The sequence below is a fragment of the Callospermophilus lateralis genome, chromosome 13 (assembly GCF_048772815.1).
Source record: "Callospermophilus lateralis isolate mCalLat2 chromosome 13, mCalLat2.hap1, whole genome shotgun sequence".
Lineage (NCBI taxonomy): Eukaryota > Metazoa > Chordata > Mammalia > Rodentia > Sciuridae > Callospermophilus > Callospermophilus lateralis.
The window spans coordinates 53,893,228-53,907,869 of record NC_135317.1 but is presented as its reverse complement, the minus strand read 5'-3'; the positions used below and the strand labels follow the sequence as shown (position 1 = coordinate 53,907,869).

General features: G+C 33.0%; 1 protein-coding gene across 6 annotated transcripts in view; it reads left to right on the top strand.

The window, feature by feature from the left end:
- The window catches only part of Cep170 (centrosomal protein 170), a 134,254-nt gene extending 121,353 nt beyond the window's left edge, over nucleotides 1-12,901 (top strand). For 4 of the 6 annotated variants that reach the window (XM_076831571.1, XM_076831570.1, XM_076831567.1 and 1 more), the window contains 3 exons: nucleotides 8,088-8,181; nucleotides 8,942-8,993; nucleotides 10,692-12,901. In XM_076831571.1, coding sequence (XP_076687686.1) covers nucleotides 8,088-8,181; nucleotides 8,942-8,993; nucleotides 10,692-10,981 — 436 coding nt within the window. In that variant the 3' untranslated portion in view covers nucleotides 10,982-12,901. Of the gene's footprint in view, nucleotides 1-8,087; nucleotides 8,182-8,941; nucleotides 8,994-9,563; nucleotides 9,633-10,691 lie in introns of those variants that run through there. The other 2 variants (XM_076831568.1, XM_076831569.1) reach the window with 2 other exon arrangements.
- The last annotated feature ends 1,741 nt before the right edge of the window (nucleotides 12,902-14,642 follow it).

Below are 14,642 nucleotides of genomic sequence, written 5' to 3'. Positions count from 1 at the left end.
CCATCTTTGGAATGAATGTGTTCATCTTGGGAAAACTTTGCCCCAAAGTAAATACCTATCAAATATTGTTATTTTATAACTTCATTACCTATTCAAAACAGAGAATTCTAGATTCTGTGTAATAATACTTCAGAAATCATTGACACTGTAGCTTAATTTGTTTCTAATTCATATAATTAAAAGTTTTAAATATAATGAAACTATTTCTTAAAGTTATTTGTTAATTATAAATTTCACACAAATATAATTTTATGTGGCTTGTATATTAAAATAAAACATTTCATCAGTGTTTGATAAATACCAATAAGTATTTGGGAAAAACAGTGAACATTATTTTTATTGAATTTTAAGGTAAATTACCTAGTTTAAAAGAAACTTAAGATATTTTTTTCAAAAACTATTTCAAAAGTATCAGATCAAATGTGTTTAATGTATTTTAAAAAAATATTAAAAATGTTTACTATAAAAAGTTTACATCATCTTTCAGTCAAATGTAGAAATTTTACTTGACATGTTAAGAACTGGATTGAGCTTTCTTTCATATTTGGGGCAGGGGGGCTACCTGGGATTGAACTCAGGAGCACTTGACCATTGAGCTACATCCTCAGCCCTATTTTTGTATTTATTTAGAGACAGGGTCTCAGTGAGTTGCTTATTAGCACCTTGCTTTTGCCTAGGCTGGCTTTGCACTTGTTATCCTCCTGCCTCAGCCTTCTGAGATGCTGAAATTATAGGCGTGTGCCACCATGCATGGCACTTTCTTTTATATCTTGAGTTCTTGTCTGTATAATTTCTTAAAAATGTACCAGATCATCTCTTCACTTTGTTGTCTTCTAGAAGAAAAATAATCAAAAATTTGTTATATTCACAAGAATGGTCTAATCTGTACTGTCTGGTTCTTTTTTCCCCTTTATTTGTAAATGAGTATCTTAACAGAAGTAATATATGAGCATGGTTTAAAAATACAAATATTTTAGGGGCTGGGTTGTGGCTCAGTACCCCTAGCATGTGTGAGGTGCTGGATTCGATTCTTAGCACTACATAAAAATAAATAAAATAAAGATATTATGTCCACCTGCAACTAAATTTTTTTAAAAAACATACAAATATTTCAGAAAAATATACATATTATACATATAATGTCTTTTACCTGTATATGTTTATATATGTCAGTACATAAATATATTTTTTCCATATTTTTTTTAAAGAGAGAGTGAGAGAGGAGAGAGAAAGAGAGAGAGAGAATTTTTTGATATTTATTTTTTAGTTATCGGCGGACACAACATCTTTGTTTGTACGTGGTGCTGAGAATCGAACCCGGGCCGCACGCATGCCAGGCGAGTGCGCTACCACTTGAGCCACATCCCCAGCCCCCTTTTTTCCATATTTTTGTCTTTTCAATCAATATTTTTTCGAGAGTATCACTGAAGTATATTGATAGTCTCTCCAAATTGGGTTGGAAAATGAGACATACTACCTGTATAGTTAAAAAAAAAAAAGCATTTGATTATTTGGCTTTTCTTAAGTTGTTCCTCATAAACATAAGTGGCCTTTAAAATTATTTTAATAACTATACCCTTATTTTGCCATCCATTGTTTTTTTTTCAAGAAAATTTACTTATTGTCAATTGTGACATATTCCTATGAATTTCAAATAAAGTTAACTTTCCACAGAATAATAATTTAATATCCATTCAGTAACAGATATTTGTAAAGTACATTCTAGGTACTTTATAATTAGACATTAACAAAACAAAAACCCCTGCTGTTGTGGAGTTTACATTCTAGATAATATATTTAAATGAGTCAACCTGGGTTAAGCTACCTGATTTGTCTTAGTTTCATTATTTCACGTGAATATTATTTGTAGTTCACTAATCACAATTTGTGTTCCCACAGAAGTCCAGTCACCTTCTTTTCCTTTTTCCTAATATTAAAATCATTAGTAGTTACATAGAAGAGATAATAAAAATATAAATAACAATACTAATTTTACTTTAGTAAATTGAAATCCCATTTCATTTTTTAAAAGTTACGGCTCATAATTCAGAAATTAATTGCATGCTATTTAGAAATAATGCATTTTGTGAAGTCTGATTGAGTTTATAAATGATTCCTTTGTTTTTATTTTTACTTATACACACTGATTAAGCAGTTAAGACTAATGCCATCTTAGATGAGGTTTGTTTTCCCTTAATAGTCACATCAGCCTATTTTCTTTCACAAAAAACAAAAAAAGAAAGAAAGAAAAGCTTTCCTTTACTGTCATCGCCCACCCACCTGTGATGTACTTATCCAGTGTGTGGCCAGAGACAGATGTAGTTTACTATTCCCTTGGGTGAGCCCAACTGGAATTTGAAAGGAAAAAAATTAAACATAGCTAATTAATTATTACACATGAATTAACAAATCTCCAGGTCCTAATCACATGCCTGCTTATTAGTACCAAGAATCAAACCTCAGGTTGAGTAAAGTATTCAGTTTAATTGAAGGTTATGATTTTGAATTTTATTCCACTAAAATTATGTTGTAAAATTGGTATATCATGGCAAGATTATTAACTAAGGGACAAATAAATAAAATAAATATTGATTAAATAATGGTATATAGAAATTGGGCTGGAAGTATAACTCAGTGGTAGAATACTTACTTTGCCATGTACAAGTACTTGACTAGCCCAAGTTCAGTCCCCAGCACTGAAAAAGAAAATAAAAATAAAAATCTTATATAGGAATAGTCTCCAAATTTATTCATTGATAAAGTTGTTTTTAAGTGGATATTTTTGTCCAGCACTCTTCAAAATGCCCTCACAATCGAGTGCAGAAGGCAGGCAGATGGGTAATTATAATGCAATGTGGTAAGAATAGAAAGGAAATTACAGGATAAGATACTGTGAGATCCCATAACGAGTTTTGGGATCTAGGAGAGTTTGGTGGGCAATTTAAGTCCTGAAGAATGGGGAGAGGAGTTAGGAAAAAAGTGTAGTGACAGTCTCGGGATTATGAGATGACACTGTAGAGATTCGGATGTATCAATTTAGGCAGATTTTGTGAAGGACTTTGTCCTTTTATCATAAAAAGAAGAAAGCAATAGAAAGTTAATATATTAAATGATTGCTTTTGATACACTGTTATCCATAAAAAATATCATAAGAGTTTAAAGTGTGGTGTGTGACTTGCTACTGTAAAACATTTTACATGTAAATGAGTATACCATGTTATTTCATTCCAACTACAAGAAATAATCACTCTAATAACTGTATCCTTATCCACTTACTCAGTTTCCAGATTTTTATGGACTTCTTACTACCATTCTCTAGTTGATTGTTTTTTACCACAGTGTGTCTTTCTCATTCTGCTCTGAACTCATCTCTAATCTCCCCCTAAGAAAAATGATTTATGTAGCTTTGGCATTTAATTAAAATTGAGAACAAAGAGCACATTGATTTATTGGTTGGCTATTGATTTTACTATCTTAGAAATCTGACAGTTTGGGAAAAAGTGCCTCAACGACATTACATTTGAATATTGAATGTTCCATATATTTGAGTTACCTTCAGTTTGAGTATTGAGTTTTACTATGTGTAAAACACTTTGACAGACTTTGTGGAATAAGATAATAAAGAGAATAAAACATCATTTTGACTTATAAAATTTATAATCAAGTGATAAGGTAAAGCACATATATAATTACATGTATAACATTGTTATATAAGACAGCATATGATAGAGTAAAAAGAAAAGGAAGGATCACTTTCACCTGGGATGATCAGGGAAGATTTTGTGGAATAGATAATATTCAAAGATGGGCATGATTTTTGATAACCAAATCTAAAGAATAGAGATGTAAGCCTTCTGCATGGGTACCTTAAGGAATTCCTGATCTTTAAGCTTTGTGCCAAAACATATAAACTCAAATACCTACTGAGGTCAGTCTAAAGAAATGCATATTTAAATTATTTGAATACTTCCTGTGGATTCAATTTAAAAGTATTTATGTGAGAACTCCTGTTTTGCAGCATTCTCATTGTATTCCATATGAAGTGACCCACTCAAGTTACAGAACATGGCCCTGCATTGGTAGACTGTCACTTTGTAATACCAGTTTTCATGTATTGAGAGACAATGCTAGAAAATAGGTTATAGAGGACTTAGAATATGAGTCTAAGACTCCCCCACACCAAGACTTTATCAAAAAGTACTTTTAGCTTAGTAATTAAATTATTGAATAAAATAATCTTTGGAATTTATTATGTTTTCCTGATGAAGTTTAGCCTACTTTTAATCTGTAATGACAATCTGAAAATGACTTTGAAAACTATGTTTTTTTTCTTGAAGATTTATATTGACTTTTGAACAAAAACAATTCTGACCATCGTAACCTGGTCTAAAGTAATTTCTTGATATGCTTTTCTGCCTCCTTAGTATTTAAATATAACATTGTATTAGAATTCATTTCTTTTCTTAATTTATATGACAGCAGAATGAATTTTCATTTCATCTTAAAATATTTTGCTGAGGATGTTCTGTAGTGCAGGCATTCTGGTTGTAAATTCTTTTAACTTTTGTTTATCCTGGAAGGTTTTTATTTCATCATCAAATCTACATCTTAGTTTTTCTGGATATAAGATTCTTGGTTGGCATCCATTTTCTTTCAGAGCTTGGTATATGTTGTTCCATGATCTCCTGGCTTTGAGAGTCTGGGTTGAAAAATCTTTTGAGGTACAAATTGGTCTCCCCCTATATGTGATCTGATTCCTCTCTCTTGCGGCTTTTAAGATTCTATTCTATATGCTAGGCATTTTCATTCTAATGTGCCTTGGTGGAGATCTGTGGTAATTTTGTACATTTGGTGTCCCATAAGCCTCTTGTATTTGGTTTTCCAATTCGTTTTTCATGCTTGGGAAATAGTTTCTGATATTATCTCATTGAAGAGATTGTGCATTCCTTTGCTTTGAAACTCTGTGCCTTTCTCTATCCGAATAATTCTTAGATTTGGTCTTTTGATGCTGTTCCATAATTTTTGATTGTTCTGTTCATGGTTTCTTACTATCTTCACTGTGTGATCAACTTTATTTTTCAGGTTGTATACTTTGTCTTCATTTTCTGACGTTCTTTCTTCCAAGTGATCTAGTCCGGAAGTAATCTTTTGCTACCTGTATTTTCTCTCTTATCTCTTTGTTGGAGTGATAAATTTTTGCCTGTATTTGCTCATTTAGGTCATTCTTTAATTCACAGATTATTTTAATTATGAACCTTCTGGAACTCCTTCTCTGACATTTCATCAACTTCACTGTCCATGGATTCTGTTATTATAGTGTCCTGGTTTGTTTGGGGCACTTTCCTCCCTTGTTTTTTCATGTTGTCTATGTGGTTTCCTTTTTTGCCATGTGGATCTGAGATATTACAGTTTCTTTCCTATATTCTTGTAGTACCCATGCAGATTGTCTGTTCCTCAACTTGCTGTTGGGCTTCAAGACCTTGTTGGTGTCCCTCAATGGATGCTACTGCATCCTGGATCTGGGACTTGCATAAGATGGAGTGGGTGGATTTGGGTCACTGGCTTGACCTCCCATGGTAGTCTGCTGGTCGTAAAGGGCAGTCCTGCGCCAGAGGCTATGCTCTGGTGAGTGTCTGTCCCGCCTGGGGAGGGGTGGATTGGGCTGTGTGCTCCTGGGGTCCAGCACAAGTGGGTGTGGGTGGATCTGGGGCCCTGAGCTTGACCTCTACAGCAGTCTGCTGATCAGAAGGGACCGTCCTGCACCAAAGACTAGGCTCTTGCAGGTGTCTGCCCTGCCCGAGAAGGAGTGAGCTGGGCCTACTGAAAGCCTAGAACCCGTGTGGGCTGGTGTGGGTGGTCTGGGTTGATCTCGGCTCCTGTGGTAGTCCACTGGTCAAAATGAGTGGTCCAGCACCAGAGGCTGGGCTCTGGCGAGTGTTTGTCCTGCCAGGAAAGGGGTGGACCAGGCATGCTGTGCACCTGGACTCTGCAGAGGCCGATGTTGGTGGATCTGGGTCACTGGGCTTGACCTCCCGCAGTAGTCTGCTGGCAGAAAGGGCTAGAATTCATTTCTTAAAGCCAGAATGATAGGTTTGGCTTCTTAAGTCCGTACCATATTTACAAATTATCCATTAAAGTAAGCTTTTTATCCCTTTAAGAGTTTTGGCTTTTTTGTTTTATTTTGTTTTGTTTCTTGGTGAATCAGGAAACTTATTTAAGTATTCTAAGCCATTTTCGTCAAAGTAAAATGTCTGTGGTTTAATAATTTTAGAACTTCTATGAATTCTTATCACTGTGTGACTAAATGTAGACTTTTCCAGTTGTACAAGTTATTTTCCTAATTCCCAGTACTAGTGCTACAAGGACTCTCAAAAGAATACAATACTTTGCTTATTCCTTAATATCACAATCATTAGCACAACAGTTCTTAAAAATATGACTGGCAAGGATGTTTAGTCTTTTGAGTTTAGAAAATTTGATAATAGATCAGAAGAGTATACTTATACCAGATTCCAGACCCATCATTATATTATTAAGTATGGTTATGCATAATTGTAAATGTTCCAGATTTGAATATATATTAATGAATTTCATGGCATATTGACCTTTGAAGAAATACCATTAAGGACATTAATTTACTATTTAAATATTAATTAGCTAACAATAGTAAAAACTTACTTTCTTAATGTTGTACAGTGTTGATTTTTACATAAGGCAGTTTAAGCTACATTTCCAGAGTGATTCATTGAAGAAATTTTTTAAAAAATTAAAAATGGTGGTTAGTATTTACATTTTTCTGCTGCTGAATCATGTCTCATAGATGATAAAGTATTGAATATAAAGGTAAATGCCAGGTTTGAAAGACAAATCAAAATTTGGTGGTACTTTATAAATTATTTAAATTTAGTTTCCAGTATAGGATATTTATCTCTAAAATAGTATTTTTTTTATTAAAAAGATAAAAGTTTAAAAGTTTCTTAAATCTTGGACTGGGATTGTGGCTCAGCGGTAGAGCGCTCACCTAGCATGGGCAGGACCTGGGTTTGATTCTCAGCACCACATTTAAAAAGAAAAATAAAGGCATTGTGTTGTTCCCATCTACAAAAAAAAAAAAAGAAAAGTTTCTTAAATCTAATAGATTATATATAAATACAGTAACATTAGCTGAGTGCAGTGGTACATGCCTGTAATCCTAGTGGTTCAGGAGTCCAAGGCAGAAAGATTGCAAGTTCAAAGCCAGCCTGAACAACTTAGTGAGGCTGTAAGCAACTTAGCAAGACCTTGTCTCAAAATAAAATATAAAATGGGCTGGGGATGTGACTCAGTTGTTAAGCACCCCTGGGTTCAATCCCTGGCACAAAAAAAAAAAAAAAAAAAAAAAGTAACATGAATTAAGATGTACAAAAATAAACATAGTAAGTTCTTCAGTTTTCAGTCTGTAAAATAATGTTTACACTTTGCTCCACCAATAAAGTTGTCTACTCCTATATAGAGGTTTTAACACAGTTGTACATACTCATTCAGCCTATTTTCACCTTACTTTTACTTAATACTGTATATATTCTATCAGAACAAACTTGTGTGTTCATTGTAAGCATATTCATCCTTTTAGTTTTGCATTATTTTATTTCAATTTTGTTTTGAGACAGCTTCCCACTGTAACCAGACCGTGTCCAAACTCCTGATCCTTCTGGCTTGGCCTCCCTAGTAGTTGGGATTTTAGGCACATGCCACCCCATCCAGCTAGTAACAGTTATGTTGTTAATTATAAATATTAGTTAAATTTTGGGGGTTATGTCAAATCTACATTTGTTCTATATTTGGTTTTCAAAAAAAGAATGAGATGAATATTGAAGAGTGTATTCATGTATTGATACTATCTAGTTTCATTTTTAATACAAGTTTTTCGTATGTGTTAATTAATTGGTCCTATTGGCTTAGTATTTAATTCTCAGTTCAGGCAGGTTTTTACCCACCTGTTGTGTAACTTTGAAAAGATATATTGTTTTTGGAATTGTCATTATAATGAAAACATGTTAGGTTTTTAAAATATGAAAGTAAAATGCTTATTCCTTTTTTATTTTTAGAATATTATTTAAAGACAAAGATCGGAACTGGGATGAAATAGAAAGCAAATTAAGAGCTGAAAGTGAGGTCCCTATTGTGAAAACCTCCAGCATGGTATGGCAATTTTTCTTAAGATTAAGACATTTCAGTAATAGAGTTTTATTTTAAGGAAAGATAATATACCTATTTTTGAGTTATTTGTTAGTTTATATTTGAAAAAGAAGATATAAATGTACAAATTTGAAAAAATCTTTTTCCTTTATTGGACTAGCACAAAGGAATTTAAAATAATAGGTTGATAATTTCAAAAGTACAGAGGGCCAGAGGGAGGAATGTTTTTTCATTATTAACGAATCTTTGTTCTTTTTAATAATTATACATTAAAAATAGCAATTTTAAAATAAGTACAAACATTAAGTTGATGTGAGTTATTTTCATTTACTTAATTCATTGCTTGTCTCCTTTTAAAATAATTTGTATAAATTTCTACTACAGAGTAGAAATCTAATATTAAAACTGCAGTTTTTATATATATTTTTTTCCAAAGAAAACTCTTAGACACTTATTATAGAGTTATTATAAAATCAATCAATACAAATTTTGTCAAAATCTTTGTTTCTATAATGGTAAATTACCTTGAACTTTTTATCTTTTATCATTATTGCATTGAAAAAAAATTACTCAATTTTGTTTTTAAAGATTCTAAATTTGGATTTTGTTTACTGGGTGTCATAATTATTTCATTTCATGTTGTTACTAGGTTGTATCATGTAAATGATATTGAGAGTTTCAAATAAAATGAGTGAAATTCATTGCTTCATTTGAAAATGTTTTATTTAAAATAAGCTGATTCTTGTTATTGCTTTCCTTGCAGGAGATTTCTTCTATTTTACAGGAGCTGAAAAGAGTTGAAAAGCAGTTACAAGGTAAATTTACTACTGAATTAGGTATAAAGCGCTAATAGCTAAGAATAAGTGCATTCTAAGAGATATTTCTTAAAATATTTTTATCATTATGACAATGTTTGAGTAAGTTTTATGACACATGTAAAAATATAGCATTCTACATATTCAAATTACCCATAAAAAGGAAACTTTAAAACTTGATGAAAAAGTTAAAAATAACTGGCTGCATTGTAATCCCAATGACTCAGGAGGCTGAGGCAAGAGGGTCACAATTTCAAGGTAAACCTTAGCAACTTAGCAGGACCCTGTCTTAAAATTTAAAAATAGAAAGAGTTGGAGGCATAGCTCAGTATACAGCATTCCTGGGTTCAATCCCTGGTATCAATAAAAAAAAAAAAAAAGGTTAAAAATTTAGTAAAGTTAAATCTTAAGCATATATTAGTGCTTAGATATGAAAATAGGCTAGATGTTATATTCTAGGTACATATTTAAAATGTGTAAATACAGCTGAAAATGCTTATAGATAATTAGAATTATTTGACAATTGTTGGCATAACTCATAACTTCAAATGAACTTATGTTTTAATGCAGATAAAATTTGCATAGATGAACCATGAGATATGAATGCATATTGGCTACAGGAACTAGAAGAGGAAGGAAAAAAAGAAAATGAAAAAAGAAAATGTTTGCCTCTTGAACTTTGACAGAGATATTCTTACTCATGTCAGATCTAGATCATTCATTAATACTTGTCTTGACCTAGAAGTCCCCAGTGGTACAACAATAAAGTTCTAGCACCCTCTGCTATTTCTACTCAGTCTTTATTGACTGACTATGATGGGCATAATATGTTAGACCTACCTAAGAGGTTCTTAACCTTTATTCAGGTCCATCACATCTAAGTATTATGATATAAAACCCCCTAAATTGTACAATTTCATAAAGTAGATTAATACATTTTTGAATAGGCTTCTAAGAGATTCTTATATGATGCTTGCTTCTCCTAACTCCTTACTCAGCTTGACGTCAAGTTGAAAATCACTGTTTGGGAACTGCCCTTGACTACCCAAAGATCTTTGGTCCCTTCTGTAGCATTACCAAGGTCTGTTTGCCCTGCTGGGTATTAGTATCTAGGCCCTAAGAAAATGCTTTGCCTTTTCTGAGAGAAAACTTATGCACAGCTGATAATCCTGGCAGGCAGACAGTGTAAATAACAACATGTTCTGGTAGCACTCAAAAATGCTGATATTCTTCTGGCCTTGACAGCCTTGAAGTGACTCTCTGAATCCCATCTTAGCTACACACTCAATTTTCTGAGTGCTAAATTGGGCTCAGGTGTTTATTAAAACCCATAACCAATACTTTCACTATCTTTTCACAATAATAAAAGCAAATTTCAGAAAGGTCTTCTTGAATTCTGCATCTACAAATAGCAGTTATGTAACAGTTTCTGAAATGCCCAAGTGATTTTCCACAAAAAAACACCACTCATGTCTGTATAATCTACAATATAGATTAGCCACAGAATTAAAAAGAGTAGAGATTTAAATATAGTAATGGTATTGGAAAGATTAGTGACAATTAAGATCATATACACACCAATACTTGAAATATTACCCAGATCATAAGAAAGTTAACTATTCAAATTTAACTGCATCTACAATATCTTCTTCCCTCTACTTTTTTTACTTTCTTTTTTCTTTTTTTTTTTTCTTTCAGCAATCAATACTATGATTGACCCAGATGGAACTTTGGAAGCTCTCAACAACTTGGGATTTCCTAGTGCTATCTTGCCATCTCCGCCAAAACAAAAATCCAGTCCTGTGAATAACCACAGCAGCCCGGGTCAGACACCAACACTTTGCCAGCCAGAAGCTAGGGTTCTTCTTCCTGCTGCTGCCTCAGTCTCAGCTGAATTTGAGAATGCCGAATCTGAGGCTGATTTCAGTATACATTTCAATAGGTTCAACCCTGATGGGGAAGAGGAAGATATTACAGTACATGAATGACTTTCTCTTGATTGTTAAAACAATTACCTGTGGAATGTCTAGGAATTATTGGAAGCAGCATAGTATTGACATACAAAACAAGACAATTTGGTCAACTACAATCTTGTCATCCCTGTCTTCTTAATTTTATTTATTTTTTTACCTAAAATGAAGCGTCATAGTAGTGCTTTCAAACCATTTAGATAACCACTTGATGCACATATAGGGAAAAGCAGATTGTGGCAGATTTACCTTTTGTGGTTTTATGATTTTCAAATTGCATTATTGCATCCTTTCCCTTCATAGATCTTTTTTTTTTTTTAAAGCCATGCTGTGACCTACAAGCAAACTAAATATCCCCCTGTCTCCTGTGCCAAGCTGCTCCCTGAAATGGACTTCCTCTTCATCTGTACAGATTTGTTAAACATTCTATTTGCTTCTTAATGTTAGGTTTATATTAGTACTCATTACCATTGGACACAATGACATTGTTCTCCACAGTAAAGCAGACCTTTTACAACATTCTGTGTCCTAAAATTTTCCAGCATAGATGTGATTTATATAACTTTGTTGCTACATAACTTGTCTTGGGGTTTATGGAGATTAACCATTATGTTTGCACTAAGATTTACTGGGAGTGGTAGGTGGACATATCTATATCAATAAGGACTAACCGTCTTTTTTGTACATAGGAAATTGATAATACTGTATTTGTTTTAACCCCACAGTGTTTTACTCCACTTTCAAAAAGATCAATTTGGCACTTTTTTTCAATTTTTTAAATGGAAATAAGATTTTGTCTCTCATTTTAGATTAAATGATAACTAGAAAGATTAAACTAGACAGATAGTTTAGGTGGAGTATATTTTTAAAACTAAGAACATGTATATCGGTCCTGTGCTACCAAGTTTATATGTGACAGTTGAAAAAAATTCCCCCTGAAATAATCATGAGGTTAAAATTTTCTTCATTAGGAAACTTGGAGAACCAGTAGTTGTAAGATTAGTTGATAGTTTCACTCCCAAGCAGTGAATTGCTTCTATGTGTTTCCCTGTAGGACCCAATAGTAAATCCTGTCTCAGTCTTAAATCACATTTATGAAGACCCTGAAAGACAACGATGACAAAGGCTTTTGGCTTATGCTACTAAACAGAAAGCCTATGAAAAATATCTTTGATAAACTTTTTATTTTTTTTTCTTTCCTTCCAGTAAGTTCACATTTGGGTGACTTTAAAAATAAAGTAATTATCTTTGTGTTTCCAGAACACTATAATTTGGGTGAATCTTAGTTAAATATTTTTAGACCAGAATTTCCCCCTTGATTCCAGCAGCCCCTAAAGGTTAAACTGTAACTTTTGTGAAATAGTCTTTAATTTCAGCAATAACCTGTTCTATCTTAGTTAAAGAAACAAAGTAACTGTGTACTTCAGAAGGATTTTTAAAATCCTGTACTATTGGATCAAGTAATAAAAAGACAGAGTCTTTTTTGTAGAGTTGTAAAAACAATTCTGTTGTATACTGGATTTCATGTTTTTCTTTAAACAAACAAAAGGTAAAGAACTCCTTGTAAAGCTAATTTCCCATTGTATCTAGTAAAGGAAGACTAAAAAAGGTTTTAAATTACATAAAAGGAAAGATAAAAATGCACTAAAGGAATAAATAAAACGTTCAAACAGGGTCAGTCCATTTGAAGAAAAAGTTTAACAAAATAATCATCATTGCTCCCTCTTTTGTTTAATGTTTGGGTACTGATCATATCCACATGGAAGTAGAAGGTAAGGAGTTAGAAAATTTAGCATTTACTCTACTTACGTTATTGTTTGTTTACACAGTTTTGTTCAGTTATAAACATTTGGCCTTTTACTATGTTATTTTTATTTTGTATGAATACATTATTCTCCTTATTTATTTTTGTTACATTTATTACTTATGTTATTTTGTTAAGCATTTACAATTCCATTTTTAAATAAAGTGTTTCTGGAACTTTATACAATGATTATATATTTTATTTCTTCTACCATCTGACTTACTAATAATCATCAATTAGTAAAAGAATCTTCCAGTTCTAATTAATATGTGACCATTTTCAAACCTCATATTATTTTGACTAAAGAAAACATATTTTCTTAGCAAATTATAGCAAATATAATTCACTTACCTTAATACATTAATGTAATATATGCATACAAAGGTCTTTATGATATAAACTTTATACAAACTTTATGGTATATGTTGGAAGCAAAGTAAAAATTTAAAATATCTTGGACATCATAAATTTGAGAAATGTCAATTGGGAATTCATTTCTTTCATCATATCATTTAAGCTCAAGAATCTTGAATGTCTCTCCCCATTACTAATCAACATTCTTCTAAGTTTCACAGCCTGACCTTTTGAGACTTTCCATAAAGAAGCCCTGGTCTTATATATACCTAATACAATCTCTACCACGATTTGTAAAACTCTTAACTAGCTTTTCATTCCTCTGTACACATGCCACTTCCTCCCCTTCTTTTCTGTTTATCTACAACTCTCTGTTCTTCCAGGCCCCACTGATCTCTTCACAAATCTTCCCTCAGGTTGAGCTTGGTGGTACACGCCTGTAATCCTGTGAGGCTGAGGCAGGAGGATGGCAACTTCAAGACCAGCCTTGGCAATTTAGAGAGACCCTGTCTCAAAAAATAAAAAGGAATGAAGATGTAGCTCAGTTGCAGAACACTCTTGGGTTCAATCTCCAGTACAGCAGAAAAGAAATTGCCCCTCAGTTGACTGCACCACCAACTTTTATTTTTTCTTCCCATCTCCCATGAAACATATACATAGTCTTCCCTTCTGGTCACTAAAATACTCCTCATTTCCTTGAGAAGATCATACACTTTCAAACTTGCTTCCTTTTTGCCTTTGGATTTACTTGCCATATCTGTGCATGACAGGATTCTAACATTAGGAAAAGAAACTAGACTTGGATATTTTAGATCCAGGACCATTTCCTGTTAGCTGTAAGTGCCTTCCTCCATGTTCGGATCTGCAAAATAATAAGTCTTATTATACAGGTCTAGTTCAAGTGACTTTATGAAGTGGTTCTCCTTCAAAAAAATTTCTGATTCTTATAAAGTCTTATTCTCATTGTGTTTTCATAGCCCCCTTGGACTCAGCTGTAACTCAAATATGATCTTATAAATCTATAAATCTCAGATCTGAACAAATAAATCTAGAACTAAGTGCCTGACACATATCAGGCAGTATTCTCATCACAGAGAGTCCTAGCAACAAACCATTGTGCTCTTAGACCTTAAGAGTCTAAAGTAGGGAGGCAGGCAGTAAAAGATAAAGGTTAATTAAATGGGTAATATTAGATGGAAAGACCATATTGTACCTTATGTTATAGTGAATTGTTTATGTAGCTATCTCAGTAGATTGAGTGCTTTGAAAGTAAGTGCATTGCATTGCTGCTCAATAATGCTGATTCTCTTATGTATATTTTAATTAAAGTTTCCAAGAACTTCTGTGGTCTGGCTTTCAACTCTCCTTTTCCTCTGAGCACCCCTTCCTGCTCTAGTTAGACCCAAAAGTCACTTTCACTTAACTGCACAGTTTAACACTAGATTTTAATTGAAGTTGAGGAGGCTTCTCTTGTTCTATGCTGCTGCTGCCCTGATCCCTGAGGGACTGACTGAGCAGTTG